At 44.1% G+C, this 27,747-nt stretch overlaps 1 protein-coding gene across 1 annotated transcript in view; it reads right to left on the bottom strand.

Moving 5' to 3' along the window:
* MMP2 (matrix metallopeptidase 2) overlaps positions 1-27,481 on the bottom strand; it is a 211,535-nt gene extending 184,054 nt beyond the window's left edge. The window contains exons 1-2 of the mRNA XM_078669873.1: positions 27,135-27,481; positions 8,904-9,130 (exon numbers count right to left, since the gene is read on the bottom strand). Of these exons, the coding sequence (XP_078525999.1) occupies positions 8,904-9,130; positions 27,135-27,287 (380 nt within the window). The 5' untranslated portion in view covers positions 27,288-27,481. The remainder of the gene's footprint in view (positions 1-8,903; positions 9,131-27,134) is intronic.
* Positions 27,482-27,747: the final 266 nt, after the last annotated feature.

The raw sequence follows: 27,747 nt of genomic DNA, 5'->3' as shown, positions 1-27,747 counted from the left end.
TTGTATACTTCCGCAGGGAGGCCCTCTGGCCCTGCAGCTTTGCCATTTTACATTCCAAAAGTGCCTTCCTAACTTCTTGGTGTGTTATTTCTGCCTCCAAATTCTCCCGTTGTATTATTCCCAGTGTAGGTAGCTGAGTCAGATTTAACCATCCTTGAATAGATGTTCTATCTGAATCACTTTCATACTCATATAATTCCTTAAAATAAGAATGGAAGAATTCTCCGATCTCCTCCTCCTTGCTTACTATTTAGTTAGTATGTACATCCTCTATTTGTTTAATGTGATTCTGAACTCTATCTGTTTTGGCCTTCCAGGCCAGTAACCTCCCAGCCCCCTCTCCATATTCAAAGTGAGCGAGCTTACTCACCTCCCACCTATTTGAGATTTTTGTTTGAATTGTATTCTCCAGGGAGCTTTTAACAAATCTAATTCTACCCCTACTGTCTCTTGGAGTTCTTGCTCTTGATTGGTTACATTATTAATCCTTTCCTCCAGCACCTTCATTTGGCGCTCAACAGATGCAATTTCCTGCCTGTACTGTCTGTTCTTAAGAACAGTTTTATTCGTGATCAGGACGCTCGAGAAAGATTTTAGGGCATCCCATACGACCATAATGTCTGCTGATCCTATATTGATATCCAAAAAGGCTTTTATCTGGATAAAATATCCAGTTACAGCATCATCTAAGAGGAGTGTAAGGTCGAAAGTCCATACCCTTTGTTGTTCCATACCTGCTAAATCCAAGTCGATCCAGACCACTGCATGGTCCGATAAGTGGGGGTTGTTGGACCCGGTCCTTTGGGCAGGTTCACCCCGTGACTTTTTGCTTTTTCCTAGCCTGTTTTTGGAACCTGGGTTGGTGATTTTTAGGCCTCTGCGCACTTTTTCACTGTGGTACAGTGTAAAGTGCGTGTGCTCTCTGTGTATGGATGGTGAGCGCCCTGCCCTCCCATAGGAATGAATGGGGAATATGTATGCCCATGGTAGATTCCTGATGCATGGGGAGTGCAGGGCCGAGTTTGATATGTATGAACTCGTGAGAATGAATGCTGCAGAATGGTGTATGCGGCATGGCTGTATCTAGTCCAGAAGCGCCACTTTTAGAAGTTGGCATAATTGTGTAGTGAGTCTGCTAGCACGTGATTGGCTGATGGGCCTGGCCCAGGCATGCCGGGGACTGCTGGTAGATGGACTGTCTGGAGGAGGGGGTCTGAGTCAAGCCGTAGATGAAAGGCCCCCATCTGCTGTTAGGGAGGAGTGGAAAGAGCGTCTGGTGGAGCCAGGCTGTGCCTGTGGGCCCACCCTTGATGGCTCTCCCTCCTGATGGCCCCCTGTCACCTCTGACCTGAGGCTGACAGGAGAGGGAAACCAGATACACCCAGAGCTTAGGGCTCGCTCACACAAAGACTTCAAATGACTTCAAAGCCTTTTCTGTGTATAAGAAGGGGCTCTGCCCCTTCCAAAATGTTCTTGTCTTGTTCTTGGTTTCTGGACTTGAATCTAGCAGGGGTGGGCGCTGCCCAGCCCCTTGTTGCCTGGACTCCTGGGGGACCCCTCTGCCTTGCCTGGGCTGAGGGGGGACTTGGCTTTACCCCTGGGAAGCTCTGGGACCCTTGGCAGCATGGAGGAGCTGCATTCTCGTGGGGAGAGCGCTGGAACTGTATTCCTAGTGCCTGGAGGCGCTGAGCCTCCCCCTGAGCGCCTGGGAGCGCTCTGCCTGGGTTCTAGCACTTAGGAGCGCTTTGCCTATTTTTCTAGCGCTTTGGAGCGCTTTATTGCCCAAGCGCGGGAGAGCGCTTTATTTGTCTTCCCAGCGCTACTTGGCCCCAAGCGCTTAATAGCGCTTCAACTTTGATGGGGTGCTGTTCGTAGCGAGGGTGCCACCCCTCGGATCGTGGTTCCCCGCCTGCCTGCCTAAAGAGGAGGGCCGCTGCGCTGCCCGCAGCGACCCGGAAGTGGTCGGCCGGCCGGCCAATCCTGTCGCGGCCGGCCGGAAGTCCCGCCCCCGCAGTCGGGGGAAGAAGAGGAAGAAGGCGCGGGAGATGGCGGCGGTGGACGGGGCTCCTCTCGGCTGAGGGAGCCCCAGGGAGACGAGGCGGCCGGTTGGCAGGGCTCCCGTGTGCCGAGGGAGCCCTGCAGAGACAGGAAGTCCGGCCGAGGAGAGGAGAAGGAAGAGGCGCAAGACATGATGGTCGTTCGTGGGGCTCCTATCGGCTGAGGGAGCCCCGAGGAGAAGATGGCGGCCGTTGCGGGGCTTCCGTGGTCGAGGGGGAGCCCCGAGAGACCAGGGGAAAGCCTGGCTGCCTCATCGCCGGTCTCCCGTGTGGAGAGGGAGACCGGACTCGCTAGGAGAGCCTCGAGGGAGCAGAGAGGTGGCGCCGCCCCGCCCGCGTCGGAGTCCCGGTGAGTCTGGGCTGAGGGCCGGGCAGAGAGGGGCCGAGGAGAAGGGAGGGGCGCCGGGACACATGGTCGGTGTCCGCCCCCCCAGTGGCGCGAGGTCGCGCCCTTTGCCAGTGCGAAGCCACGAGGGCTTCAAGGGCGGCCCCGGTAGGCAGTGGGTCGCCCCACCGTACGTAGAGCCCTGAGAGGCTCCAATGCCGCATCGGCATTTACGAGCCTGCAAGGCTCCAGGCGGCATACTCGTGTTGTCGAGCCCTGATGGCTCCAACTTGGGGGCAGAATTGGTTAGAGAGCCTGTGTGGCTCAGAGGGCCAGTGAGAGCCCAAGCCGCATTTTGTTTGGTGGCCAGAGCCTGAGAGCTCCAACGTTTGGGGCATGTGATGCCCAGAGCCTGTGTGGCTCCAACGTCTGTGTAGTGTTGCCCAGAGCCTGTGTGGCTCCTACAGTTTGGCGCAGTTTGCGCCTGAGGGCCAGTGAGGGCTCCGGCGCAGTTTTGAATCTCCAGCGGCCCAGCAATTAGTGGGCAGCTGCACCGTTTAGGCGCAATTTCAGGAGAGAGTCCCTGTGTGGGACAGCGAGGGCACAGTGGTGCCAGGCCAGTCACAGCTGCGCAGCACTTAGTGCCAGCTGCAACGTTTAGGCCCTTGTGAGTGTTCCCAGGGGCCCAGCAAGTAGTGGGCCCCTGCATCGTTTAGGCCCCTGACATTGAGACTCAGGGCGTTCTAGCCCCAACAAGGCCAGTTGGCCTAGGGACTGCCACCGGTGGTGGCTTATGTAGGTTTTGCGCAATTGTATGGTTCTTGCACCTCTGAATGTGATTTCTTGCATCATGTCTTATTCCTGCACCTCTGAATGTTTTTAGACATCATGTGACTATTGCGCTACTGTATTATTCTGGTACCTCTGAATGTAATTTTATTGCATCTTGTGCGTTATTCTTAACACCGCTGAATGTGTAGGTTTATACATAATGTGTTTCTCTTTACTACTCCTCTGAATGTATATCTATGCATCATGGGTAATGTGTTCTTCCTTAGACCCCTAAACGCTGTGTGATACTTAGGTGGTTTTCCTTTACTACTCCTCTGAATGTGTTTCATACATCATGGGTAATGTGTTCTTTCTTAGACCCCTAAATGCTGTGTGATACTTAGGTGGTTCTTTTTTAGTACAGGTGGTCCTAGTGAGGTCCTGGTCCCCTGCGTGACAGTCTCCTAAGGGGTTTAGGGTTGCGTAGGAGGTACTTACCTGTTCCCAGTAGTTACTGGATGTGATCTATAACTGTTACTTTGTGTTACAGTGATTTTATACACTTTTATTCTAAGTTCTATAAGTACTATTATATTTCTAAAAGTGCTGATTATGACAGTGGCCCCTGTGGCCCTGTCCTGTGTAAATAATCCCTTGTGAATATTGCCGTGCCCGTTGGCACAATGTACATGTGTGATTTCTATCTGATTTGTTTTGACAATACAAAAGTTATTTTAATATAACCTTGTGTGGAGTCTCTTTTTGTGGTGTGCCTAGTATGTTGTTGCTGTCGTGCGCTGACGCAAATGCTTTACACATCGCCTCCGAGTTTAGCCTAGACTGCTCGCGCCATGCTACCTAGAGGGTGAGCAGGGGTTATCTTGGCGTGTGACTTCCTTGCCCTGACTGGAATGGTGGTTTCGGCCTGGCTTTGGCGTCAGCCTTAGCCTACCCGAAATAGCCGGTTTCCAACAGGGGTCAAGTACCCAATATTCTTTGTATTACCTCTTAGATCACTGCTGATTAAAATGTAATCTATTCTTGATTTATGTCCATATTTTTTATTGTAAAATGATACACCCAACTGCGTGTCAGATCTCTCTCTCCATATATCACAAATAGCATATTGTTTCATCATCGCTTTTTAAAAAAAAACTAGATTTAGAAGAGACTATGGCTCTGCTTTTTGGTGATTTATCCAATTTTGGATTCAATACTATATTGAAATCTCCTGCCAAGATAATTGAATCAGGGAACTCCACAAGATTTAAAAGGATGGTCTTTAATGTTGATGGGTCGTCCTGATTAGGGCCATAATAGCCTGCAATTGTAATAGGGGTATTCTCTACAGAGACCTTAACTATCACCCACCTGCCACTAGAATACTTCTTGCAAGCTAGCGTTTGCTTGTTTTTTTACTAAAATAGCTACTCCCCTAACATTGGCCGTCTGACAAGAACAGACACAGTGTTCCACCCACCTGAGCTTCCCACAAATCTCGTTCATTTCTTCCTTCAACAGGTGGGTTTCTTGTAGAATAATTATCTGTGCAGGTGAGTCTCTCAAATACTGTAGGATTCTCTCCCTCCTGCTTTTAACTCGCAGGCCATTCACATTTCAAGACAGATATGGCAATGTTTTCATAGTGGATTAAAACACTGGAATTTGAAATTAAATGTACCCCAACCCACAGTGTGCCGGCACCAAACCAAAAACATTAAGCACTGAACTTCAGCTAAGTTTCGAGGCAAATGATTTTTTCTTTTTATCCCTTCTGCCCCCACACCCGTGCTCCCCCACCCTTTCCTGACACTCACCCACACCACCCTGGAGAACACTGCTCCCATTTACCTGGACAAATCCGGGTTCTGCCTGCTGGCATGCTCTAAACAGCTCCAGAGTTATTTCTACCTATTTTAAAGCTGTATCTATAAATTTCTAACTTTAGTTCACATAAATAATTATATACCAAGAAAGGCCTAATCTGTTTAGTAAAACAAGCCAAAAATTTATACAAATAGACTGGGATGATTAATTAGATTTTTAGGTTTTCTAGGAGGTCTTCCACTTCCTGCACTGTTTTAATGAAATACATTGTATTGTTAAACATAATCTTTAATTGTGCAGGGAATTTTAGTTGGACTGTTGCCACTAGCTTCCTAAAATCATCCATTCTTTTCCCCAACTCCTACTGTCTGTCTAAAGTGGTACGTGAAAGGTCTGATCTAATTTCAAAGGAAAAAGAAGAGTCTCTTGGTTTCAGTGATTTCAATTTGAGGGCTGCTGTTCATATTTTTTCTTTCAGGGAAAAGGTCAAAAATGTATTAAGCTCTTCCTGGGTTTTGTCCAATTTGGGTGTCTTCTGAAAGGATATCTATGAATTCTTTGGATGTCCCTCCTCAATTCATCTTCCGAGACTTCAGTCTGAATTGTATCTATAATGAGGGAGACAATAAAAGATTTGAGATCCTCACCCTCTTTCCCTTCAGGAATATTTAAGAGCCGCAGGTTATTGCGCCTGGAGTTATTCTCCAACAATTCCACTTTTTCTCGAAGGGCAGCTTCCTCTTTTTTGAGCATAGAAATATCTGTTTTAATTACTCCCAGACCATCTTTAAGAACTTCGACTGAATTCTCTAAGGCCACTGTCCTTGAACTTAAACTATCCAGTTTTTTCTCCAATGATTCGCAAAAAAAGTCGAATTTCTCCCTGATTCGATTCTGAAACCGCAAACCCTTTGCCATTGTAAAGAAGAGTGTTTCCAGAGAGCTTCCCAAGGGTCCCAAAGCTCCAGAAACTCCTGGAGTGCCACTACAGACCTCTAATGCTCTCTCCACCACTGTGTCTGGCTCACTACTATCTTTTGCTGGCTCTCCCATGCTTACTGCTATTGACATGTTGCTTCTATTATTAGCTACATTTTCCGACTCTTTTAATAAATGAGCCTGTTTGGCTTGTAACTCAGTTCAGTTCAATAAGTCTTTATTTCGAAATAAAATTCATAAAAGACAAGTATACAATACATGGAATATTAATAAAATCATCATATCAGAAGAACATTTAAAAAAGTTATTAATCAATTGATAAAGACTTTACAATAAAAATGCCTTCAGACATTATCAGTTATAAACCAGCATCAGTATATAAAACCATCATAAAATGTTCGGATTCCTAGTACGAATGATCCATGCCCAACCTAGGAACTTGGCCACACCAACCACAACAAACTTGTAACTCAATTGACCGCATATCTAGCCCAGATGAATCTAAGGAAGGTCCTAAAGAGGAGCGTAAGCTAAACAAGGGGTCAGACCCGGGATCCAGCTCAGAAACCGACCAACTCTTAACCGCATCAGCGCTAGCGGTTTTCCCGCTGTGTGCTGACTTTTTAAAAATACCGCAATACATGACGAGCTGAGCTCGTCATGAGCGTGCGAGCGGCGCAACTCATGACGAGCTCAGCTCGTCATGAGCGCGGAAGGGGTTAATGAGGCCCTCATTGTCTTTTATGCCATTCCCAAAGCAACAGTTGTAGATATCTGCCTGCGATTCACATGAAATCGACTTCAGTAGATTTCTGAAACATTTTGACATATGTATCAACTTTTTGGGGATTAACCGAAATTTCCTGTAACAGCATTAGAAATCTATGGCAAACATTGATGTATAGAACTAATTCCATTGAATAGTATATGCCAATATTCATTTTAAGCACAAAAGGCCATTTGCATATTTTCTTTTATTTTTTCTATACCTACATGAAAATTATTTTTCTTCTCTCAAAATCCCTTCTTCTCTAGGGGTGTGTGAAATTCATGTCATTTTTTTTCCGAAATGCATGAAGTTTCAGAAAACTTGTGTGAAATAATGTGTAATTACGTGAAATGCAAAACCACCATTTGGCGTTATGTTTTGCAGCCAAATGAGTCCTCGCATCTGTTTTTGAACACAGACACATTTCACGCAAAAAAATATGCAGAAAACACACACACCACAAAGAGCAGCAACTAACGTTCAGGTCGTTCATGTTGTTTCTGTGCGATCGCACTACATTTTTGCAGAGAGTGATTATGTGACAAGGCGTTATAACACAATTTCTGGAATTTTCTGTAACAAATGTAGCATGAAATTACCAACATTAGACAAGATCACGGGCGGCATGGGAATTTCGCCTAGACCAGTTCTTCTGCAGTATGTGAAACAAGCATTAACAATTCCAATAGGTCTGGTTTCAAAAGACTAACATATGCAAACACATTCATGCACAAATGCAAGAGCTGGGCATGCTATATCCAGGGCCGGCTCTAGGGTCCTGGGATCGGTGCCACCGCAACGGGCACCGACTTGGGGTGGGGGTGTCATTTTTACAAGTATATTATTTTGAAAGCACCTGCTGCCGTGTTCCTGGCCAATTTTCAGGCATCAATTAAAATGTCAAGATCACTCTGGTGATTAATGGTCTTCCTGGAATAAGACTGGAGGTTTGTCTAGTGGAAGTTTTAACTCATGCTGAGGTAGTGCAGAGGGTTAAAATGACTGCTGCTAGGAACCTGTACTATGCAGATAGCAAAGTGCATAAAACGTAAGTTGGTCAGTGGGTTACTGCTTCTATAAGAGAGCTCCTTTTGTAACTTTTCGTTTATAAGTCAAATTCCTAATACAGAACGTTGAGCTATTAATTGTCATCAAAGAGCTGCATGCAAACTGCAAGGTATATGTTAGAGCGATATGTTTTTTGCCCAGTCTTTCATCATCCTAATCTTGCGAAAATGTTCATTTGGGTGGAAAACAATTCTTATTATTAAAGAGAACCCCTAACTATAATGTTACGTTTTAAAATTCAGAATGTGTGATTTTCCAGAATAAGCACTCTTAAACGTTATTGCCTGCCAGTACGATGACATGGCCATCCTAAACCTTGTAGTCCTGTCTGATGTAACATTTCCTATACACTGATTTACACACATAATTGTCCCTGTGCAATGTGTGTGTGATGTGAAGTGCTCTGACACCTTACACTGTTATGAGTGGTGCTATAAAACTAAATTAATCTGAGAGACAATGGTTCTGGAGACTTGCGGGTACTGTTAAAGGGTGCTAGTGAGAGAATCCATGGCAGAGGTGTTCATTGGCAGGGCACCAACAGAAATTGTCACAGAGGGAGCCACCAGTGTTAAAGCCGGCACTGGCTATATCACTGTCCGCTACGCCTCCATCAGTGCCTCCTGTACCTCAGACATATTTCTAATTCCCTTGCTGCAGTGCTGTATGGCACCAGCATTGCAGGCTATAGGAGTACATATAGCAGCACCATAAAAATGGGAAAGAGGACACTAGGCCCTAACATAGGAGGTATAGAGAGACAGTTTTGCATTGAACGTAAGTACTCTGTGCATTTGTGCGTGTGTGTGAATGTGTTAGCATATTCATGTCCAACCTGTTGCCTTTAAAATTCTTGCTTTAATGTACTCTTTCTTTTATGTTTTTAACTGCAAAATCATATTGGATTAATGTTAATGCTCTACAAATCAAGACATCTTCTGGATTCAGAGAGACTTGATTAGTCTGTCTCCTTTTATACTTATTTGTATTGTAACTTTTCATTTTCCTTTCGGGTTTTAACAGGACAAAATATAAGAAATATTTTGGTTCATTCGAGAAAAAAATCCTTTTCACAAGAGTTTACACAAAACAATTAGAATTGCTCACATGCTCTAGACAACCTTAAAAAACATCTGGTCTGCTGTACCTGTATGAGATTTGATTGTTTTCCCATTTTGGTCTTCTTGGGAAAAAGTTGTAACCCGCCACGTCTGGGTTACCACAGCGAGGCTTCTTCATGGTTTCGAGTGTGCTCTGATCCAGCACTCCACTTTCAGGTAACCCAAAAAACTTTTGCATTTTCTTCAAAGTGTCTTTTAGCACAAAGAGGTTGCATTTTTCTTTTGGGCACCCATAGAACCTGTTTAAATATTGCTTTAGGAAAAAAAGAAAAAAGAGAATTTAACTTTGGTGAACAGTACAAGGAATACTATTCCATTTAGAAACACGTGTTACTGGAATAATGAAAGGTTGATTGGTAACAGTAGAAATACTTACATAGAATTTAAAGTGTTAGATAATCTTAAATTCGTCGATTTTAGATGTTAGTTCGGTATTTTCTCAAGATGCATCTAATAATACACAGAGATGTACAACTACAATTTGTACATCTCTAATTATTTACATGTGTATGCTAATGGCTATCAATACATTGTGTGTAAAACAGTTTTGTCAAAACACAACTATGCTGTTTATGCATCAAATTTGGTTCACGTTCTTTTAATGGCCTCATTACATGTCTAGGGGAAAGAAACCATGATGAAATACAAGAATCTGGGTTGAAATTTGAAGCACATTTTGCATCTGTTCGGTGGCAACGTTATAGCTGTAGAATCAAAGAATTTCCCCCGCATAATATGTGCAATTGAGCCATATTGGCAACTCCTCACCTTTGTCTTTCACTACAGAATAGGCGTCGCTTTTACCTTACAGATTCTGCTTCAATGTGTTAGGTGTATTATAGGATTTCTGTGCTAAGTTAATACAAGATTGGTTTCTTATCATGTGAGTGTTAATGTTGCTTCTTTGCTCCATAGTCAAATATCTGGCATTGCTTCGGTTCAGTCTTATGTAATTAAGGAGAGCGGTGAGGGAAAGAGATAAGGTAGTAGTATTGCAGTCATTACTGACTGCAATTCTTCTTTGGGACAGTATCAGGGGCGTAGCCTCAGGGGGGTATTTGGGGTATTACACACCGCTAAAAAATGTATTCTGTAGCAAATAGTTGGGTACAGGTCGGGTATGGTGCATTATCTGTTAGATTACACCAGTGGCGGCTCCTCCGCTAAGGCAGAGGAGCATCGCCTCACTGCTTTTTTGCAGTGAAAGACAAGAGAAAATAAAATGATAATAACTTGCGTTATCATTTTATTTTCTCCTACTTCCACCCAAAGATGTGCGTAAGGGGGCGGGGGCAGGGGAGGAGTGTTAGCACACTCCTAAAGTGCGCAATGACTGCATGGACGGCAATCTCAGGCCGCCCATAACTGTCTTGGGCCCTTCGCATGTTCTCCCTGCAGGCTGCAATACAGCCTATGTGGAGAACATGCCCAGGCCTCCAGTCAGCATATGGGCACCGAAACACGGGGCTCAGACCAGACAAAACTCTGCTAAGGCAGCATTGTATTTGGCTGCATGGGAGCCAGGGTGTACTTCCTGTGGCTGAGCGAGGGAGGACTACGGAGGAAAGACGCGGCAAGGAAGCGGCGAAAAGTTACCTTTTGATTTTTTATTTATATTTGTATAGCCGCTCCCCCCACATCGTCCTCCTCCTGCGTTCTCCCCCCTACCTCCTGCATTCTCCCCCCCTCCCGGACCCATCCCTCTACCTCGGATCTGTGCCAGCAGCCGCTGAATTTCACCCTGGAGTTTTACATGCCCACATTGACAAAAACACTAGTACACTCTCTCTCTCTTTCATCTCTGCCTCAAAACCTGGTTAGTTTGAAAAACTATTGTGTTTTAAGTATCCATAACAATCCGCACTCCTCTCTATTTCTACTGCCTCCTAAGCCCCCCTTGTGTCTTGCTTTTCAAAATGTATTTTAACATGAATTGCCAGCGTGAATGTTGGGGATTCTGAAGCTTACACCCCCTCAATCCTACTGACAAAGCTACGCCCCTGGGTATTATTTAAGTATGTGTGTTGAATAGCTGCACTGCACACAGCATTCGCAGTGCTTGAAAAGTAACCAGACCTATTACACCACAAAGTCTGCAGCCAGCATGTCTTCACATGCAGCCATTCATGAGCTAAAGAGTGTGACTTCAGAAGGAGGGACCTCTAGAAGTCAAACCTAGAGCAGGAAGGCACAGCCATTGTCTGCTTAGAACTTGGCCCTATGCATTTCTCATTTCGGAGCAGTCATAGGTCGGACTTCTTGAAGATCATTATGAGGCTGAAGGCTTGGATCACTATGCAATCCAGTCACTAACTAGCCTTCAGCATGAGCAAAGATGAAGCATTGATTAGCCAGTCAGAAGATAGGGAAATACCTACTATAGGTTGTACAGACTGTTACCGAAGAAAATAGATTTTTAAGCCTGGTGAAGTGGAGGCAAGTTTGAACACTAACAGTGCAAACTAGAAATGGAGCCTCCCTACACAGAATAGACAATTGATATTAAGAATTCTCAGAATGGGACCAAAAACGCATCCTCTTCTAAGCTGCTTCCAGTACAAGAACAGAAAGGCAGACATAGCTTGCTCTGATTCACCTGGACGAACTGAGATGACTGCCCTTTCCCTAAAAGGGGTTGTACCGCTTCACTGAGCGGCTGCTTTTCAGACAGCGTCAATAACATGTAGCCTTAATGGAAAAAACATCTAAAGTCAAAATACAATTCGGAGGAATACACAAAACTATCCATAAGTGAGTTTCTAGCTGAAATGATTGGTGACTAATCCGTTTATCTGATTTGTAACCAAAGAGAAATGACCCATCTCTGCATGTCTGAAAGATCTTTATTTGAAGTAGTGTAGTCAATTAGTATGCGGTGCATGTGGAATGACTAGTAAAGCCACAAAAGAACCCATCATGACAATAACTCTTTGCACCACACAGCTGATGTTTGAAGACTTTGGAAATTGAAGGAAATACTTATGGACATTGGACAGCAAAAGGACTGACATGAATTCAAGGTATCATCTTGCAATTTTCTAATGATTTGTAAGCAGACTTGCTACCCATGTGAGGCACATTTACTCAAAGATGGGTTCTTCAGTTTCAATTAGCTTTGTGAATTGTGGAAAGATTTCTAAATTGAGCTTAGTTTCAATACAGCCAGTGAAATGTTTTCCTAGGCGATTTGGAGGGTCATGAGTTTGTATTAAAAGATCGAGTTTAGCTCTGTGATTTTTAAGTCTTTAACTCTCTTCATGAGTTTTATTGAAACCCTTTATAGAACACACTACAATAGTTCAACACCCCAATACTAGGATTCTAGTAAACTCCACTTGATCATTGGTTCATGGAAGGATGTCCCTCAGCGTGACCAGTTGTAGGTTAGCAACAATGACAACAGATTTAACTTTTAGCTTTATAATCAGATTTCTTACTTGGTGAGATGCAGGCAGACAGGACCACTTGTTCTTGATAGTTTCAAAAGGGAACATGTTGTGGTCTTTTCACCTAATACCAGGATCTTTGATTTAGCTCCATACATGTACAGGGAAATGTCTCTGACTAGTTGGAGTTGTTTTGAAACAAATGTTGATTTGGGTGTATGTTTTAGAAATGTGTCTGATTATGTGATGGAATATGCACCAGTGGAGCACGTAAATGTTGAAGAAAAGGTTTGAGATTTACACACCCATTAGAGCACAGTATTTTACTGTTTGGATTAAGGACTGCTTGGGTTCAGTCCTCAGTGGGTTTTGGTTCTTGTAAGCGGAAACTATCAAATCCCTTGTAAGGCATTGCTAGATATCCCAGCCATTTGTTGAGCTTTTTCGAAATGTTATCTATGGGAAAGTAAGCTGCAGAATAATACTACTTGCTTCCCTTTATTCAGGTTAGAGAGAAGGCCTTGCCTAATACTAGCAAATGTGGTTGATGTGACTCAAGGTGCTCCAAAGTGTGAACAATATTTTTAGATTCCATGTGCTCTGTAGTCGATTAGTGATCTCTTTCTCCGTCATCATGCACTGATTTGAGGTAGGCTGGACAGATCAAGAGCATTTTCAACTTGCTAAGTTTTCTTTTAGGAATGGATAATGAATGAGTGTTTAAATAGTTTAGGAGCAGCTCTAATAGAGAGGCATGCATTTATCATGCTTGTGATGTTGGCTGTAAATGAAGGGAAGTATAGCTTCAAGCTTGATCTAGGACAAGATTACATGTCCAGGTAAAAGGGTCTGATTTCTTTAGGCAAGAGATACATGTTCCTACTGTTTAAAGGACAAGGGGGAGACATGACTAAGGGGTTTGTCGGGAGAATATTCTGATAATATATGGTTGAGAAATTGAAGTTGCAAAGACCCTGATATGTTTCCAGTAAGGCTATGATGAAACATAGGGAATTCACTTTAAAGCTGCTCGATTAATTTGGTTCATTAGCTGCCTGGTCAATACATTTGGAAATGTACGTTTTTTAGCGTGTTGTTTGGCATGAGCTGGCAGGCACAAACTAACACATCTGCATGCTGTAAGAGGTCTCGAAACCTTTCAGATTTCATTTCATCTAAACATTTTCCTTTTTCTGGTTCTCGGGGCTTGGACCTCAGTTACCATTTCTAATACTAGTCTTTTTTTTTTAGTTAAGCAGAAGGGTACATTTGTTGTTTTAACTAATGTCCTTTTTTGGAGTTAACCCATAACGTTTCCAGTATTCTTTCCCTGTAGCTCTTTCTCGGCATGGAATAGCTGGGCCCTGGTTTTGTTTCTTTTGTCCTGCCAATCTGTCTTCTACTGCCTCTGTATGTTGAACAGAGAGTGCCGGTGCGCCAAAGGCATGACCAAGGCAGTCCTGTATTTTGTCTATCCATCCTCTGGCCAAGCGCAGGCAGGAACCCTTGGCCAGTTTGTGCTTGATAGGAAAGATCAGAAGCAAGACACAGGGGAATACTGAAACTTGGAACATCATGTTGGAGACCAAAATCAATCAGATAGAAATTACGCGAATAGGCAAGTATTCCTATGCATTATCTGTTAAACCAAACAAAAGGGCTCGCAGAGAGTCCAATTTTAGGAAAAGACTGTTCCTTGCTTGATATACAGTGAAAAGCAATATTTCCCTAGATGTCAAATCTTAGATTTAGAATTAAATGTAGCCTTTTTTAACGAAAACATGGATGACACATTGTTCAAGCCAGTGTCAATACTAGCCATTCTGGCTAACTGCAAAATTGTGCATGTTGATTGTTAATACAAAATGGGCGTCAGGATCACCCTTATTTTCAAGGAGTTGTTTTGCCTTTTTAATAACATGTGGCTTTGTTTACAGGCCATCTGGTGTCAGAGGTGATGTTGTATTTATTTATTTATGCGTTTTTATATAGCGCGGACTTTACCCGAAGGTGTCAGAGCGCTTCACAATAGGAACAGAACTGATACATGAGAACATTACAAGTGCACAAAATACAAAATCAAACGTTACATTAAATGAAGCGAAAATGACAATCGTGAGCCAACAAAATACAAGAGGTAGCAAACGGTGCAATACAAAAGTGACAATCGTGAACCAACAAAATACAAGAGGTAGCAAACGGTGCATTACAGGAGGAAAAAGTGACGTGTGCAGGTTACAAAAGCGTAAAAAGTAAACATAGAGGTATAATACTACAATATATGGAGGACACTCAAGCACAAGAACAAACGTTACGTAGGCAATGGTGGCACTTGTGCAGGTATCGAAAACAAACAAATGTAATAGGTAGAAAACAGTGTGTTACAAGAGACAGTGACGGGTGCATGTTACACACGAGTACCAAACACAGGTAGAAAGATAATACTGCAATAAATGGCAGACTCTCAAACCACAAGAACACACTAGGAAGACACTTCCATAGTCATGTAAAGTAGATTTTTCTATAATGGAAGGCCTTCCTTCAGATAATAGAGAGGGCATGGATTACATTTGGAAGTGTCTTTGAAGGAGGAGAACTTTGAGGTTAGTTTTGAAGGCCTGGGAGGAGGTGGTGGTCCGGAGCTGTGGCGGAAGGGAGTTCCAGATTCTCACCGCGTTGCCTGAAAAGGATTGTGCCATCGTTCTTTCCTTCTTGAAAGTGGGATGTTCAAGCAGAAGATTTTTCGCATTACGTGATGGTCTAGAGCCTCCAGAGAGTTTCAGTTTATTCGCCAGGTAGCGAGGAGAGGAGGAGTGCAAGGCTTTGTGGGTGATACAAGCAGTCTTGTAGATAGCTCTAGCCTCGATTGGAAGCCAGCGGAGGGTGGATAACATCGGTGTGATGTGGTCGCTTCTTTTGGCCCCATAAATGAAACGAGCTGCTGAATGGAAAACAGATTTAAGGGGGGACAAGTGGGATTTGGGGAGGCCAGTAAGAAGAGAATTGCAGTAGTCAAGTCTGGAGAGGACCAGCGATTGCACCAGGGTTATACGGTCCTGCTCCGGGAAGAAGCGACGGATTCCCCAAAGAAGGCGCAGATGGTATCGAGCAGACTTTGGAATGGAATTGATGTGGGGGATTAGATTGAGTTTTTTTGTCGAGAATGACACCCAGGGATTTTGCGCTGTCGGCAATGATGGGTTTAGTGTTTAGGAAGGAGGCAAACCATTTAAGCACAGTGCCCTCCATGCCCATTCTCTGTTTAAGAATGTTGAGGAGGGTGTTGTGATTAAACTTTTCTCTTTAACCAAAAAAAATCTAAATAAAATCATTCACCAGCGATCCACCCCAGCAGAAGTTCCTCTACCTATCAGCGCCTGGATGCCTCTGGGTAACTGTCCGCGCTCTATAAAACTCCTTTCCATTCCATTCCATTTCATTCCATTGACAGTGTCAAAGGCTGCAGAAAGGTCAAGGAGAATTAGAAGACACGACCCCCCCCCCGAGTCGAGGATCCTCAGCGCGTCATCAACCACTTGCACTAGGGCTGTTTCAGGTCTGCAGTTTTGAATGAAGCCAGACTGGAAATTGTCAAGAAGATCATTGCCCTTGAGATGACGAGAGAGTTGTTTCGTTACACATCTTTCTGTAATTTTCACAAGAAAGGGTAAGTTAGTGATGGGGCGGAAGTTGTTGAGGTCAGACGCATCAGCAGTTGGTTTTTTAAGAAGCGGAGTGACCTGCCCAGTTTTGAAGGAGACGGGAAGGGAGCCTTGATAGAGGGAGAGGTTGACCAGAGTGGTCCAGTAGGAGAGGGAAAGGGTATAAAAGTCATTGGCAAAGGCACTGGGGATGGGGTCCAGATGATGGTTAGAGGGCTTTGTTTCGTGGATACACTTGAGAAGGGCATCTTCAGAAATAGGGTCAAAGTTTTGCCAAATGGCTAAGGATTTGCACTCCTCTGGAGGGGTAGGATGAGCGACCTGATCCACAAGTGATTTCACTTTTTCGTCGAAGAATATAGCGAAATCCGCTGCTCTCTTTGCAGAATCCTCCAACTTGGAGGATGGGGTAGAGCAGTCAGGAATCTTGATGAGATCGAATAGTTTTTTGGGTCTATTTTTGGCTGAGTCAAGGAGGGTTCTGAAGTGCGCCGCTTTCCCAAGGAAGATGTGCTTGTGGTACCTGGATCTTGCGGAGCGAAGCGTGGACAAGTTATCGGTGGAGGGCACTTGCCTCCATTGTTTCTCCAGGAATCTTAGCTGCTTCCTTTCTTCATAGAGGGATTTGTTGAACCAAGGTGCTGAGGGGGTGGGCCTTAACCTTTTCCTTTTGAGTGGAGCAACGTTATTGATTTCATCTGCAAGAACTGTGAGGCATTGGGAGGTGAGTACGTCAACATCAAGGTTCGGGTCTAGCCTTGGAAGTGATAACAAAGCTGATTCACAGAGGGAACCGACATCAATATTTTTAACATCACGGAACCAGGAGATAGCCCTCTTGGGTTGGCCAAGTGATATAGAGTGTGATAGTTGAATAGAGAATGGGATGAGGAGGTGGTCAGACCAGTCTACATGAATAGGGGTAGTGATGGAAAGCATGCCTGCTTTAGAAATAACAAGGTCCAGGATTGTGCCCTTAGAGTGTGTTGATTCTGTGCAGTGTTGGATGAGATCGTTTACAGAGAGGAAGGTTGCCAGGGAGTTTGCGGAAGAGTCTTGCGGTGAGCCCCAGTGGAGATTGAAGTCACCCACGAAGGTCTGATTGTCATTTTGCAAGTATTGGTCACTGATGAAGTCAGTGAGTTCCTCCAAAAACGAAGGGCCACTACGAGGCGCGCGGTAAATGACATGGAATCTAAGGGGTGAATGGTGGTGCACTTGTAACTCAAGAGAAAGGCATTCAAAGGTGTGGAAGGAGCTGATAGGAGAGGCCTTAAGTTGAAGGGAGTTTCTTGTACTGTTAATCATTCGATTAATTGATGCCTATGTGCTTCAATTGAGAAATTCTAGTGTTGGGGAAAATTAATCATGGTTTGATGACATCCACTCTAAGGTGGCAGGGTGTCTCATGTGCGTTGTGCAGCAGTTAGCCTTTAGCATTTAGTATGAGGCCCCAACCCTATAGAAGGACATCCTTGGATCTGATTGTTCTTTCTTTTGGTGACATAGAAGTAACTCCAGGAGACTGTTCCTGTGTTCAACCCATTACCATATGTATTTTATGTCAATTTTTCTTGATAATAATATAGTAAGACAGAAAAAGGATCCGTTCCTGAGGCAATCTTGGTTCAAATTTAAAAGTTCTAATTTGAGGTTCGCATTACCTAATTTCAAGCTAAAGAGAAGTAAAGATGTTGATCTAGCTGTTCTAGAGTTTAAACAGTGATTACAATTGTTGTAGATGCAATAGTAGAGGAAAAGAGAATTATTCTGCATCTAGTGCATCCTAATGACCGTCCTGACTTCTCAGAAGCGGTCGCTCCTCACGCTGCTCCCTGCTCATTCATTCTTTGGTATCGTAGCGCTTTCTGCCAGACTGCTCATTGCCTTTGATTTCATTTGCGCACTGCTGACTCCAATTTAGTGTGCCTGATTATATCGTTTTCGTAGCGCTTTACTGCCAGGCTGCTTGCTTTTAAATAATTATTGAACTGTGCACTGCTCGCTTTGCCTGCCTTAATTATTTGTGCCTGATTGTGCCGGTGCCACTGCCCATTTAATAGCGATTTTGCCCCAATCTCGTCCTGTTTCACTTTTGGCTTGCTGCCATTTTGTTGTTTATTGTTGTGCCTCCCAGCCCGGCTCTCCACCCCGCTCCCGCCTCCCAGCTGCTCCTCCCTCCCACTGAAACTTAAGGCTCTACCCGATCTCTGAAGCGCTGTGACCGTCCTGACTTCTCAGAAGCGGTCGCTCCTCCCGCTGCTCCCTGCTCTTTCATTCTTTGGTATCATAGCGCTTTCTGCCAGACTGCTCATTGCCTTTGATTTCATTTGCAAACTGCTGACTGCAATTTACTGTGTCTGATTATATCGTTTTCGTAGCGCTTTACTGCCAGACTGCTTTTAAATAATTATTGAACTGTGCACTGCTCGCTTTGCCTGCCTTAATTATTTGTGCCTGATTGTGCCGGTGCCACTGCCCATTTAATAGCGACTTTGCCCCAATCTCGTCCTGTTTCACTTTTGGCTTGCTGCCATTTTGTTGTTTATTGTTGTGCCTCCCAGCCCGGCTCTCCACCCCGCTCCCGCCTCCCAGCTGCTCCTCCCTCCCACTGAAACTTAAGGCTCTACCCGATCTCTGAAGCGCTGTGACCGTCCTGACTTCTCAGAAGCGGTCGATCCTCACGCTGCTCCCTGCTCATTCATTCTTTGGTATCGTAGCGCTTTCTGCCAGACTGCTCATTGCCTTTGATTTCATTTGCAAACTGCTGACTGCAATTTACTGTGTCTGATTATATCGTTTTCGTAGCTTTGGAACCTACTAGACACCACATCGCCGGATGTCGCCTTTCTTACAGAAACCTGGATGAACGCCTCATCAACGCCCGACATCGCCATTGCCATCCTGGACGGCTACAAGATCATCCAAAAGGACTGCATCAACCAAACAGGAGGCGGCATCGCCATCGTCCATAAAAACACCATCCGCATTACGTCCAGTTCCGACGACAACCTCACAACCGCCGAACACCTTCACTTCCAGATTCACACCGACCCTAAAACCACACTAAGAGGCACCCTCATCTATAGACCACCCGGACCCCGCACACAATTCAGCGAAGACATCACTGACTTCATCAGCCCTCACGCCCTCCCCGCCGAGGACTACATTCTACTGGGAGACCTCAACTTCCACCTGGAAAAGAACAACGACAGCAACACCACCACCCTTCTGGACAACCTCACCAATCTCGGACTCAAACAACTTGATGTCACCCCCACTCACTATGCCGGTCACACGCTCGACCCAATCTTCACCTCCAGCAAGCACATCTCCTTTAATCACATCACAGCTCTCCATTGGAAGGACCACAGCTGCGTTCACTTCAACTACAAAAAAACCACGACCCACCACCACCCACAACCAATCCCCCGCAGAAACTGGAACAAAATTACCACCGACCAGCTCTTCACATCGCTTCACCAAAACCCTCCCGCCAAATCATTGGACCCAAATCAAGCAGCCATCAACCTCACACAATGGATCACCCATAGTGCTGACGAATTAGCACCCTTGAAAATCCATCAAATCAAACAAGGCAGCAAAAAAGCCCCCTGGTTTAATGATAACCTTAAGAAATCCAAGAAGATCTGTCGCACCCTCGAGAAAGCCTGGCGAAAAAACCGAACCTCTGACAACCTGGCCACCTTCAAGAACGCCACCTGCAAACACCACCAACTGATCCGATCCACCAAGAAATCAGCATTCAAGGATCGACTCGACAACAACGCCCACAACAGCAAGGAACTATTCAACATCGTCAAAGAGTTTACCAACCCCACCGCCGGCACCAACGACATCACTCCCTCCCAAGACCTCTGCGACTCTCTAGCCTCGTTCTTCCACAACAATATCGCTGACATACATAACAGCTTTGGAGACCAGTCCACCCCACCCACCTCCGAACTAAAACCCCCCTCCAACAACCTTTGCGCCTGGAACCCAATCACCACCGAAGACACCATCCGCCTGATGAACACCATCCACTCAGGATCACCAACTGACCCATGTACCCACCACATTTTCACCAAAGCAGACTCCATTATCGCACCCCATCTCCGAGACGTCATCAACTGCTCCCTCAACTCCGCTACCTTCCTGGAAAGCTGGAAACATGCCGAACTCAGCGCCCTCTTGAAGAAACCCACAGCAGACGCCACTGAACTTAAGAACTACCGCCCCATTTCGCTCCTCCCATTCCCTGCCAAAGTCATTGAGAAAGCCGTCAACAGTCAACTCGCCGCCTTCCTCGAATCCAACAAATCCCTCGACCCTTCACAGTCCGGCTTCCGAGCCAAACACAGCACCGAGACTGCCCTCATCGCAGCAACAGATGACATTCGAACTCTACTGGACAACGGAGAAACAGCTGCCCTCATCCTACTTGACCTCTCCGCAGCCTTCGACACAGTCTGTCATAGCACCCTTATACAACGCCTCAGCAACATCGGAATACAAGGAAAAGCATTGAACTGGATCATCTCGTTCCTCGCCGGAAGAACCCAGAGAGTCCGCCTCCCCCCTTTTAGATCAGAAGCCACCGAAGTCATCTGCGGCATACCACAAGGATCTTCACTCAGCCCCACCCTCTTCAACGTATACATGAGTCCCCTCGCATCCATCGCACGCCAACACAACCTCAACATTATCTCCTACGCAGATGACACCCAGCTGATCCTCTCCCTCACCAAAGACCCAAACACCGCCAAAACCAACCTACACGAAGGGATGAAAGAAGTAGCCGAGTGGATGAAGAACAGCCGTTTAAAACTGAACTCGGACAAAACGGAAGTCCTCATCTAAGGATCATCCCCCTCCGCCTGGGACGACTCATGGTGGCCACCGGCCCTGGGAACCGCACCCATACCAACGGACCACGCACGTAACCTGGGCTTCATCCTGGACTCCTCCCTCTCGATGACCAGACTAGTCAACGCCGTCTCATCATCATACTTCAACATCCTACGTATGCTCAAAAAAATCTTCCGTTGGATCCCCACCGAAACAAGAAAGACGGACACCCATGCACTGGTTACAAGCCGTCTGGACTACGGAAACACCCTTTACGCCGGAACCACAGCCAAACTACAGAAAAACTCCAACGCATCCAAAACGCCTCAGCCAGACTCATCCTAGACATCCCCCGCCAAGCTCACATTTCCGGTCACCTGAAAGACCTCCACTGGCTCCCCGTCAACAAGAGAATAACGTTCCGCCGCCTCACCCACGCACACAAAGCCCTCTACGACCTAGGACCGGAATACCTCAACACGCGCCTATCCTTTTACACCCCCACCCGCCAACTACGATCGTCCAATCAAGCCCTCGCCGCAATCCCACGTATCCAAAGATCCACCATAGGGGGAAGATCCTTCTCCTACTTAGCGGCCAAGACCTGGAATTCTCTCCCCACCCACCTCCGCCTTACACAGAACCACCTCTCCTTCAGAAAACAACTTAAAACTTGGATATTCGATAAGTAAAGTTCCCCCCCTCCCTCAAGCGCCTTGAGACCCCCTGGGTGAGTAGTGCACTATACAAATTTAAACTTGACTTGACTTGACTAATGAGCCTTGGCTTGGAGTAAACTTAGTGACTCTATATATGCATGTAAGAAAGCTGAAAGAAACTGGACATCAATTTCGATCTGAACAACAGAAATGTGGACACATCAGCTGAAAACGAATACAAAAGACCCAGAGTTTGTATGCCCTGCTGGAGGGTTGCCAAGGAGCTTTCTGTCCCTAACTGTGAAACCCAAAAAGTCCCATTGGAGGAGGATTTTAGTAGCATCTCATTTTTTCAAGGAAAAAGTTGAAGCAATCAGAACCTGTTTTAATGCTGACAGAGTGTGAACTGACCAAAGCTCTATTCCAACCATCTAGCTGGAAATGCTTCAATCAATTTGAGCTGGTTGTGCCACTCATGGTTGAGAATTAATACAGGAAACTAAATTCAGGAACAATAAACTAATAATATGGTTGAAAATGCAATTGGCCCTATGCAGGCTCTTACTCACTACATCAGTCTCTTAACCAACAGAAAATGTATGCACTCCAAACTCCCAAGACGTGCTTAATTGTTATTTTTTATTATTAAGAGTTTTCGATATTCATGGCACTCCATTGAGCTTCAAGGCGTACTTTAACTTCAGAATATTATTTGAAACTAGTCGGAATAACATGATGTCCCTTGAAACCATTGGGATTAGCAGTGATTTGTTTTTGGAGCTGAACTTTTAAGGATAGTTAATATAATAAGGACTTCAAGCATCAAAATACAACAGTCCCTAATTCATGGTTTGTTGGAAATCCGCCGTTGGTATACCCGAAACACGTACATATTTTACATGAGTCCTGAAGAAGCAGTTGTTTTGCCATAAAACATTTGGTGACTATGGCTGGACTTATGCTTCAAGAAGCATTTTATGTGATTTTAAAGAACTTCAATATTTCAACAGTGTAGTTTGGTTTTCAGTAAGAATCAAGCAGTTTGTATTTTTTGGGTTAAAACTGTTGAACTTGCTATCATTTAAATAGCAGAGAAAAACTAAACCGTTTCTGAATATCTTCTTTTGTAATAAAAGCAAATTTATACTTGTAGTTATGTTCAACCTTTGTATTTAGAAATGTTAACATCGTAAACCTTGGCTTCCTATAGGTCAATTTGATTTGAATCATGTACATTCGGGATCATTTTGATACCTTTGTTCAATATAGACAATTATTTTTTGGGTGTTATACTTTCTACTCTGCTCAGTCAGTCACTGATGTTAGAGTTAGTTCCTTTAGGGTGGAAAATGACAACTGTCATTCTGCTATTGAAAGAATAGGGTGCTGATTCATTAACAATGACCACTGTCATCGAATCTGGCTGCTACCTCTACCTTTTGTGGAAAAAAGACTTCAAAGACCTTGTGAATGCATAATCATCAAATTATCTTGAGATTAACAACATCTACGTCAAGTGGGTTGGTGAGTGATTAGAGCATACATGTGGTTCACCCACAACGATTGTGCTTTGGTATCGTATGTGGAATCCATGTCAAGAGAATGGCTTTCACACTTTGGGGGATCACCGCATATTTGGTTTAAGACCAGGAGGGATGACGACATTAAAGGATGGTGGTTAAATTGTCTCTGAACTGTGTCTCGGTCAGGCTGACCATGCGGAAACCCTTTTTAGCTATGATTCTCTTGTGTCATATGATGAGGTTTTGATGTTGCTCTGTGATATTTTATATGAAGAGTTTTTTAGAAGACCTTACTGTGAGGTTTAGTCACTGTTTCTGGTTCGCCACATATAGTATGGAGGGCCAATCATGGTGGATTAGATTTTTATCAAAGTGTTTTTGATATGAGCTTGTGGAACCTCTTCATTAAGTCTCTTATGTTTCTGTCATTGGCCGGTATCATCACTGTGCCATCAGTAGGTTAACAAAGTCTCAGACCTTGACTGGGGGCCATATTAATTAGTAACTACAATTTTCTTTCCCCTTTATAATCTTTACTGATAACCTTCATCCTCCCCTTCCACCTCACACAAATTCTCCCATCCACAACCCAAGCTTCCCCCAGAGCTGAGTCATCTCCTTTTCGTTTATCATTTCTTCCATTTATCTCTATAAACAAAGGGCTATGATCACTCTCCATTCTACTTTGGGCATATATGTTTCCAGACCTGTAAGGTTCTTCCAGGAACACCAAGTTGTAAACAATTACAGAATATGATGTTCTAGTACTATAGGTGGGGATGCTTTTATCTCATTTGAAGATAGTTCCTTGCCAAAATTAGGTTTCCTATAGAGGGTTTTTCAAATGCTTGGTTTGCTAGAAGTAAAGTCTCAGCTTTCACACCCCAAGTTCTTTGTTCAGCATTGAAGTCATCACAGATAAAAGAAGAAGTGGCACTCACCTCATGTGTGCTCACACATACAATCCTAACACTAATCCACAGATGAACAATTTTCTTCCTCTAGCTTGCCACACATAGCTTTGTGAAGAATGCAACAGCTGCCATCTGCAAGTGCTCGGTCAGATTAGCCTTGCGCCAGACAGACACCAGTTTACAGAGATTTGGCAGAGAGCCACTAGATGTAATACACAATTCAAATTACCATGCAGAGTCAATCCACTACATCCTCTACGTTTGCACAGGTTTGGTTGAAGGTTTCAAGACCCACTCCATAAAGACATTGTAAACTCTTCAAAGCACTCACCAGCATCAAACTATAATATGAGGAGGATGCCTGCTGTGGAGAAAACCCATGGAAGGAAACACAATCTCACACTTAAATCTATGCAAAGCACTGAGGGGCCAGGCAATTGGTGAATGCTGCACTATAGAAACACCCAGAAATTTAGTCACATGCTCTCTGTCTTTAATGTCTGCAGGAATTAATTGAAGAGAAGTTGAAAACTCTTGACCAACTTGCACCATAATCAGCATATTTTCTGAGTGAAACTTCAGGTCTGTGTCAGATGTCTTGATTGTCTTATCTACCTTTCAGTCAATGTGATCTGAGAAAGGCACATCTTGGATTTTCAGCAATGCTTGTCTTGAAAAACTGGGCACATAGAATTTCAGGTTTAAGAGTGGAGTAAATCTGTAATGAAACCTTCAATATGGTTACCTTCTAGTGAAGAACAGGCTCACTTACAGCAGATCTTTGATAGTATGATGCCGATATGATCTGTTTGACTTGAGAAGATGATTTCGATATCGTGAAGGCGCTTCTGTGTGTAGTTCAGAGCATGGATCCAAAGAGGCAAACACTGTTCAGCTGATCAATGCAGCCAGGAGTCAGTGTGTGGAGCCTAAATGAGAGTGTCAGAGCTGGTCTAGACATAAAGCTTTATCATGATCATAAACATACCAGCCAGGATGATTGTGGAGTGGAAATGAGTGTCAAGGTAATTCTGGTACCATGTTAACACTCATAGATTGTGAAGTCGATGTTCAGAAACTACAGGGATAAGTATCCAGGCAACAACACATGCCTCATATACTTCTGTTGCCAGACAAAAGAGGCATCATTAATTCTAAAAGTTGCCATTGAAGAGGCAACTGCCTAACTATAGATTTGCTGAATCTGCAACATAAGAATATCACACGCTTCTTAATTGACAGATGTCAACAAAAAGATGCTTTTCGTCCAAACAGATCAAACGTGCGCACAAAGTTGAATCCAGAACCCTGAGGAAGAATTATTGGTCCACCTTTCATCTGTTGATAGCTGAATGCAGTGACTGAATAGATGAGAAATTTGGCCAGGTGGTTTTAATATTTCCAAATGGTACACTGACTGGGTCAGGGCTTTTATCTGCTCCAAAAACAAAACCTTACATAGTCATACCGAGTGGAAATGTTTTCATCCTCTGTCCAGAAAAAGTTTTGTCTTACTATGCATACAAATAAAAGTGTATATTAATGCCATTGCTCTCAAGGTCATAGTTATATGTAGGTAAAAGTTAGAAAAACCTCAAACTTTTAGAACCTCTTCTAAAGATTTGATATAGGGAGCCAGTCGCAAAACTGACTGGCACTCATACCTGTACCTGGTGATAAGACAGTGCTTGATGCAAAAACTTTTTACCATGCAATTAAGAAGAAATATTTGTGGACTTGGTAATGAGTTTCCAGAATATATGTGCATGAATATTGTGCTGCCTTTTGGTGCACTGTGGTGGTCATGTTGCATTCTTTTTGACAATGTTTTTTTTTATTTCTATCTGTTTTTGTTGCATTTCTATTTTGCTTTGTTTCATGTCATTGTGCTGTGTTTTGTAGTTTATGTTAATGATGTCTACAAATGCTGCTACATTTCTAGTGAAAATCAGCATATTCCTTTAAAGGTTCACTGAGGAAGATGTACCTCTGTCTAAGGTGGTAATATTTCAGCTGCTCAACCTGTTCAACTATTTAAGACACGAGGGAGCCCAAAACTATGGCAAGGACCAGACTTAAATGAGCACTTTCAGTTTTCGGTTTATGTGATAGGACCTTTGATTCTCAAAGTGTCAGTTACTGAGACACATACATAATAAACATGGAAGGCCCACTTCTGTTATATTTGGCTGTTTCATAATGAACCGTGGGTGCTTCCAGCATGGTTTGCAGAAGGATTAAACCCAAAACTGAAGATATATTTTAAAACGGAAAGGGAGTGTGCAGCTTAGGAAGGATGCACTTTTTAACACAAGAAATGTGTTTATGCATGCCTCTTTTTTTTGCTCAGTACTAATTAGTTTATGTTTCACACAACTGTTTCTTATGCAGTGGTCCTTAAGATAGTGTTCATAAAATGACTTCTTAACGCTTCTGTGCAAGACTGAATTATTGTTTGTAAAAAGCATTTTTTCAGTAGGATCTTTTGAATGTCTATAGCATTATTTCTTAAACAGTCAATTTAATATACATAGCCTTCAGGTGACTTGTATATCAGCGTGTGTTAAATGAAGCTGAATTAATAGCCCACGTGATGTGGCCCGTAATTTCCCTTTAGCCTCATAATACATTGCATAATTAGATCTGCTTTGCTCTGTATGTTGCAATTCCCTAGCCACATAGTTTTGTCAGCCCAGCTACCTAGCTTGGTCTTCTGCTGCCTCACAATTCCAGTGACATCCACTTTACCTTTATTGGAAATCCAGTATTAAAACGTAATGTACCCTTCTCCCCAAGTCTATTTATTAAACATTAAATCTGGGCGATGGTTAACTGACAAACACAGAAACCCTTGTCTGAAAAATGTCGCACGCACTCTTTAATTGTATGTATCCTTAATATTTCATATTATTCCATTTCTCCTTATCTTATAGTGTTGAATATGATCTCTCGTGGCAGCTTTAATACTTACAACTTTCGTCATTCCTCAAAGTTAACGGACCACGACATTACGGAAACGTAAGTACCGAACGAGTACTGACTGTAAAGTTGGAGCTGGGTCTAAGCCATGGTCAGGGCAGTAAGTGTACGCGCCTGTGTATTTGAAAACGGACCCCACTTTAATCTAAAGTCATTTTCCAACGACTCCGAAAAGAACAGAGTTCACTCACTCCCAGTCGCCGCTGCAACAAAAGAAACGTACACATCGCCCACAAAACGTAACTAAATACCAGGAAAGCACGGAGGAAGTAGGCCCACTCACCACTGCCAGCTCTTTCTCGGTCTGGGGGCTGCTGTCTCCTGGAAACTTAATGATTGGCGACGGAGCAGCCAGCGCGTCCCGAAAAACAAGTATATTGAGCAAAAGGAGCTGGAAAAGGTAGACATAAATGTGCAGGGCTCCAGAAGTCCTCATTTTGCCAACTTTGTTCTCCTTTTTTCCACGGATTCGCCTCCTCTGAAAGTGACAGTGCTCCGCCCGGCTGCCCCGTCTCACAAGCACATCCTTCTCGCTGCAGGGGCTGCCTTTTCTGCCTGCGCTAGCAATTCCTTTGTATGTTTTACTGATCCTGATGCGCAGCCTCCAGCTACCAAGAGGAAGTCTCAAAACCGCTGGAAACACGAGAAAGGGGCAGGCTCCAGATGGAACTTGCTTTGCTGCGTCTGTTTTTCCCCCCGAGGTAGCAACTGACTGATGTTGCATGCAAGTTACCAAGCTACCGAAAAACATCTAATCAACGCCCCTCTGAATCTGTGTAGTGTGATTTCAGACTCACGGGCCGGATCACGGAACATTTCTGACAGGCGCTATTTCATATCCTTGGTGGTAAATTAACATAGTGTTACCACTGTGACAAGAGTGTGCATATTTACCG

Source organism: Lissotriton helveticus, chromosome 12 (genome assembly GCF_964261635.1).
Source record: "Lissotriton helveticus chromosome 12, aLisHel1.1, whole genome shotgun sequence".
Taxonomy (NCBI): domain Eukaryota; kingdom Metazoa; phylum Chordata; class Amphibia; order Caudata; family Salamandridae; genus Lissotriton; species Lissotriton helveticus.
The sequence above is the reverse complement of the archived record's forward strand: the minus strand, read 5'-3'. Positions and strand labels throughout refer to the sequence as shown.